The following is a 6,000-nucleotide window of genomic DNA, read 5'->3' on the forward strand; positions in this document are numbered from 1 at the left end:
CATAGCTTTTGCTTTAGAAGGACTTATAGTGCATGAATTATGCAATGTTGCCTGTTCCTCCTCTGAGGTGTTGCACACAGCCGCATTTGGAAGCAGAAACTGGATAGATTGAGCACATGGCAAACAGACAAGAATACTTTGAGCCCTGCATATAATGTAGGCTTCCTGGTGGTTTCTTTTCAGGGGAAAGAAGACAGTGGCTGTGAAAATTCTCAAGAACGAAAGCAACGACCCCTCCTTAAAAGATGAACTGCTGAGAGAAGCAAATGTTATGCAACAACTGGATAACCCATATATTGTCCGAATGATAGGCATATGTGAGGCCGAGTCCTGGATGCTGGTAATGGAAATGGCTGAACTTGGCCCCTTGAATAAATATCTGATAAAACACAGGTAAATTGGCCGTCTGTATTATTTATTGAATTATTGTGTGTTAATAGGCAAAACTAAAGGACTAATCACTAGCTGAGTAGTCCTCCAAAGCTTTGTTTTTTCCAAGAGCACATTTACTACTGGTTTGTAAAAAAAATAAGTTCTACTTTCCCACCACATTTGTGAAATTCAGTCAAAAGGTGAAGATGTCCTCTAAAAGAGTTGAGTGCATCATTGCTGTTTGTTCTCCAGTATGGGTCCCTTTGAGGTGGGATCCCTTCATTCTTGAAAAGTGTAAGCACATAATGTATTTAGCATAAGTATTTAGTTAGTTAGACAACATAAGTATTTAGTTAGTTATGAGAGATTTGTTTCCCCTCCACATTTCCCTCACATGAAAGCAAAGGGTCTGATTCTGACCGGAAGCAAAAGGACACATGCCGTCAAAATATTTTCTGGATAGTTTGCTAACCCTTGGAAACAGATTTTTAGCTCATGGGGGGGGGGGCTTTAAGGGACAGGAAAGGAAGAGCAGGTCTACTTGTGTAACATTGGATTCCACGCAAGCAAAATCCAGGAACAACTAGTTAATTACCAACAAAATAAGTGGAATGGAATAATGAGGAATGAAAATTTACTACAAATTGCTAAAGTAGTAAACTAGTTCTGGTTTTTCAGAGATGTCGCAGAAAAGAATATCATTGAGCTGGTTCATCAAGTTTCCATGGGGATGAAATATTTGGAAGAAAACAACTTTGTGCACAGAGATTTAGCTGCGAGAAACGTACTGCTGGTTACACAACATTATGCCAAAATCAGTGACTTTGGACTTTCTAAAGCCCTTGGTTCTAATGATTATTACAAGGTACTATTTCACCCTGTAACTTGTCTCGACTGAGATTTCTTCTCATGATGTCACTGTGGCTTCCTGTGATGTGCATGCACCGTCATGGTAGTTTAAAATTTGTTAGCTGTCCTTCAACACAAAACATGATCAGGGCAGCAGGCATGCCTCTGCAAGGAATCTTTCCTTTGCTACATACACTCTCGAAACTACTTTTATTTACAGCATGCAAGCCATCACTGCTGGGAGCTGAGCAAGGCAGGGGCCTGGGGGCTGCAGGTACAGCTATGTTATATGTGCTCAGTAGATTCTAGCAGGTTGCCCACACATCAGTGTACACATACAGACACACTGATGACATCATCAGCTCACAACATGATGCAGTACTGGGAAAACTAGATCCACCAGTGACTAACCTTCCCCCTCTGATGGTGTCAGAAGAGGGTGGACTTTAGAAACTCTGCAAAATCATAATTCCTTCCTCTTGTTGCTGTATGCTGTGTTATATTGTATTTTAGTGTTCTGTTGGAAGCAGCCCAGAGTGGCTGGGGAAATCCAGCCAGATGGGCGGGGTATAAATAATAAATTATTATTATTATTATTAGTCTAATATTCTCTTTTATGTGTGGCACCACTGTAGGCAGAACATTATGGGAAATGGCCAGTCAAGTGGTATGCTCCAGAATGCATGAACTTCTTCAAATTTTCGAGCAAGAGCGATGTTTGGAGTTTTGGTGTTTTAATGTGGGAGGCTTTTTCCTATGGGCAAAAGCCATACAAGGTACATTTTATATGTTGCTTTCCTTCATTAAATACAGATTTGGGTCTTTCTGTGCTTGTGCTTATGTAGCCAAAACTATACCACTGGAACACAAGATGTTACCACTAGCAGACTCAGAGTCATGCTGATGCATGCTCAAGTATTAAAAAAATGCGGAAACAAACAGGGGTGGGATACCCCAAACAGCCCTATAATAACTCATTGACATGGACTAGTGATAGATTGAGAGGATAAATAAAGGGATAACTGAAGGGAAGGATGAATGGAGTGGCTTGAACAGAAGGACAGAGAAATATATGTAGCTATATCTGAATGTAAAAAGATCTCATTGCCTGGATGGGTCTCTTCCTGATTCCCACTAACAATCTACATTATTTTTAAATGTCCCCAGGGATAGAAGAGAAAGCTGCCCTAGACTTCAGCACAGAATTTAGTATAGGTGGGATTCAGCACAAATATGCCTACCCAAAATGCAGATTCAACATGCTCAGCGGGCACAGAGTGCTGATGGACTTGTGGGGGGTAGGAAGCACATCTGGGTTGGTAGCCACGAGCAGAATAAAGATGCTGGAACCAGGAAGAAGAGCACTCTACACTCCATGTTGCTGCAGAGCATCACTTGTCCCTAAATAATTGAGTTTGACAAAAATAAGTAAATCCTTTCTCATTCTATTGCAGGGGATGAAAGGTGGGGAGGTTGCTCAGATGATTGAAAGAGGAGAGCGAATGGAATGTCCAGAAAACTGCCCACCTGAGGTCTATGAGTTAATGAAATTATGCTGGACATATGAGTGAGCATCATCATATTTGTGTTTCTTCTGATAAAACACTGGATTTCTTGTGCTTTTCACTCCCCACTCTGTCTTCGCTTTTTCTGCATTTTAAACCATGAAATAAAAAAATGCAAACTGCCCTTGAAGGAACATTTCAAACCAAAGGAATAAAACGTGAATTAACAATAATCGTTGCCCTACTTAACACAGTAATGAAAATGAGAAGTAATGCCCTGCAAGCCAAATTGCAATATATCTTTTAGACGAGATAACTTTTTTATAACCACTGTGCACAGCTACATAGCAGCTGATTGTTTCTGGTACAGCATTTTCCAGAAACAGACTGACAAAAGCTTTTTGAGCAGAACACTGGACTACAACAGCTGTGCAACATGAAAAAATTGATTAAAAATATACATAAAGGTGTTGTTGTTTTTAAAAAAACAACACCTTAAAAGTACAGCAATGTTCTCGGCACATCTCACAAACAGAAGACCCTTCCTTCAGTGATGAAGGTGCCCTAAATTATTGCAGTAGGGTGCTTAGATGATGATCACTCAGCAAATGTTTTTCTGTCACATGGGAACCCAGAACAAACTAATCCCAGGGGGTGGTTTTCTAGGGGCCCCTTTAAGTACTTTTTCTGCGAAACACCTATCTATATCTCTGAGGTAAGTTGTATAAGACAAAGGAGCATTATTGGCTGCTGATCCAGTTCTGCTTGTGGTCTTCGAGGAAGGGTCAAGAAGTAGCTTATTCCTCCCAGCCTCACAAGTTCTCCTTGAGAGCTCCCACCCCCTTTGTGGAGGGGATAGACTCTGTATTCACAGTACAGCCAGGAATTGCAGTTTTACTTCAACTACCTGCATTTCTTCTCATATCCATTATTCCCTTGCTTCATCTGGTGTAAGGCTGCTTGCTGTTTATTGCTGTCGGAACCAGGGGCTAAATGTCTGTATTGCCCTCACAAACTTCCACCTAGTGCCTCTCAGGACCTTCTTGACACTGCTGCGGAGCAACATTTTCTGGCATTACCTGCACATGTGGTCAAAACCCATCTCCACTTATGATGGCTGGAAATTGCCCATCTGGACTTAAATGAGGAGAGAGCAAAGGATGTGTGTGCCTATAACAAAAACGAAATGTCTTTCTTTTACAGCGTCGATGATCGGCCAGGATTTTCTGCGGTGGAGTTCAGGCTGCGCAATTTCTACTATGACATGGCACAATAAGAGCACTGTGTACTGAATGGCTATAAATGGAGACACCATGCAGGAGGCAAATTTGAAGAATGAAGATGCTCTCCGGTGAAAAGAGTTCTGCTGTACAAATGCCTTTGCAGCTTTTCAGAGCATTTATGCAGGAATCGTTTTCCAAGTGGGGTTGCACTTGTTCTTTGTATATTAATTATGCTTTTAACCTATTGATGCTGTTGGACTGGTAAGAATGCTGGAGAACCGAGCAGACTGTCCCCATGCACTTCTCCTGCTCTCAGTAGAATACCCGTAATGCTATTAAGAGATATTCAGTGCCTTATTTGATACTGGCACTTTCATAACCTTTCCTTGGGATAGTCAACACAGGGATTGATTTTGGACCGGAACTGAGTCCTGAGCCTTCTTCAAGTAGCCAATTTCAGCCGTAAACTGTTTTTGCCAATGCAAAATGCAGAAGAAGTGTGTTGTTCATGTGCTAAACAAGAGCCTTGCTTTGGCCTCTGCTAGTACTTCTTCCTCCCTGTTAAGTCCTATTGAACACAGAAATTTAATAATTCTGTAGGCTATGTTCCACAACAGCAGCCTAATCACGCCCTCTTTCTTGATCTATATAACTTAAGGCTGCAATACCTAAGGAAATACTTGAGCAGTGATTCTTGTTGATTGACTTCTGAGTATACATTTTTAAAAATGAAGTATAATTTTCACAGTAACGAAATACAGTGGTACCTCAGGTTAAGTACTTAATTCGTTCCGGAGGTCTGTTCTTAACCTGAAACTGTTCTTAACCTGAAGCACCACTTTAGCTAATGGGGCCTCCTGCGCCGCTACTGCACGATTTCTGTTCTCATCCTGAAGCAAAGTTCTTAACCCGAGGTACTATTTCTGGGTTAGCAGAGTCTGTAACCTGAAGCATCTGTAACCTGAAGGGCATGTAACCCGAGGTACCACTGTAAATAAAATACACGAACTAGCCACCAGCAGTGCAACTAATCTTAACCGGTATCTGCAGGCTGTAGCCACCAATCCAGCGTGACTGTCCCATCTTGTGGGCTGCTTAAAAGTACTTCCATGGGAAGACACAGGAGTTGATGGGCATCACCTTTTGAAAGACTTCTGCTGCCCCTCAGAATCTCCAGGTGAGCACTGCACATCTCAGGATTTGCTTGCATGGAGAGGCTTAGATGTGACTGATCCAAGGATGCAGCAGGAGCCTTCAGATTTAGCACCCAATATGCAGGAATCCTTTCATTGGTCCCCATGCATTTTAAATAAGCCCTCATAGCCTCATAGCCTGCATTATTGCTACAAGAAGCTGGCTGGCGCACCCCTGAATTTCCTTCCCCTGAAGGGCCCCTAGATTTACTGTTTTCAGCATAAGCACTGCCCCCTAAACAGAGCTGATTCCATTCCACAGCCTTCCACTGAACTTTCTGAAGTGGTTTTGTTGCCTTGTGTCCCTGAAGACCAGCAACCCACATGATCATGGGACTGCTGGAACTCCCCTATGAGCAACGGTACAACAGTTGAGTCTTTTCAGCACCTCAAATGCAACAAATAGAAAGGATCATGACATTTAAAAAATGGAATATCTCTTTGTAATCAAGCAGAATGTAAACTAATGCCAAACAATCAGATTCAGAAATCTTAGCACTAGGTCCTATGAATGCAAAATGCCTTTTTTAAAATAGTTTTTTTTAAAATGAACTTCTATTTTCATTGCCTATTTATGTACAGAAAACGCTTCTCTTATATTATTTCATATGATCTACATTTTGATTTTGAAAAACAAACATCTGTTTATTCAATTTTTTCTGGCTGCTTGTTTTCCTTGGTCTGGTTTCTCAGTGCCTTTGTTCAGGGCCAATTTATATCACGAGAAATTCCATGGATGATGGTGGGAGTTGCATTAGGACTGTGGTGATAGCCCTTCCTTGTATAAATTTTGTGGTTCATACAAGCCCTGCCTGTGGTTCATGGAAATCTGTGATTGATCTAGATTGGGGAGTGCGG

At 41.5% G+C, this 6,000-nt stretch overlaps 1 protein-coding gene across 6 annotated transcripts in view; it reads left to right on the top strand.

The window, feature by feature from the left end:
* SYK (spleen associated tyrosine kinase) overlaps positions 1-5,793 on the top strand; it is a 37,073-nt gene extending 31,280 nt beyond the window's left edge. For 4 of the 6 annotated variants that reach the window (XM_083404006.1, XM_083404008.1, XM_083404009.1 and 1 more), the window contains 5 exons: positions 184-393; positions 1,051-1,237; positions 1,857-1,997; positions 2,676-2,788; positions 3,930-5,793. In XM_083404006.1, coding sequence (XP_083260132.1) covers positions 184-393; positions 1,051-1,237; positions 1,857-1,997; positions 2,676-2,788; positions 3,930-4,002 — 724 coding nt within the window. In that variant the 3' untranslated portion in view covers positions 4,003-5,793. The remainder of the gene's footprint in view (positions 1-183; positions 394-1,050; positions 1,238-1,856; positions 1,998-2,675; positions 2,789-3,929) is intronic. The other 2 variants (XR_014503062.1, XR_014503063.1) reach the window with 1 other exon arrangement.
* The last annotated feature ends 207 nt before the right edge of the window (positions 5,794-6,000 follow it).

This window comes from Podarcis tiliguerta (assembly GCF_965153285.1).
Source record: "Podarcis tiliguerta genome assembly, chromosome: 11".
Lineage (NCBI taxonomy): Eukaryota > Metazoa > Chordata > Lepidosauria > Squamata > Lacertidae > Podarcis > Podarcis tiliguerta.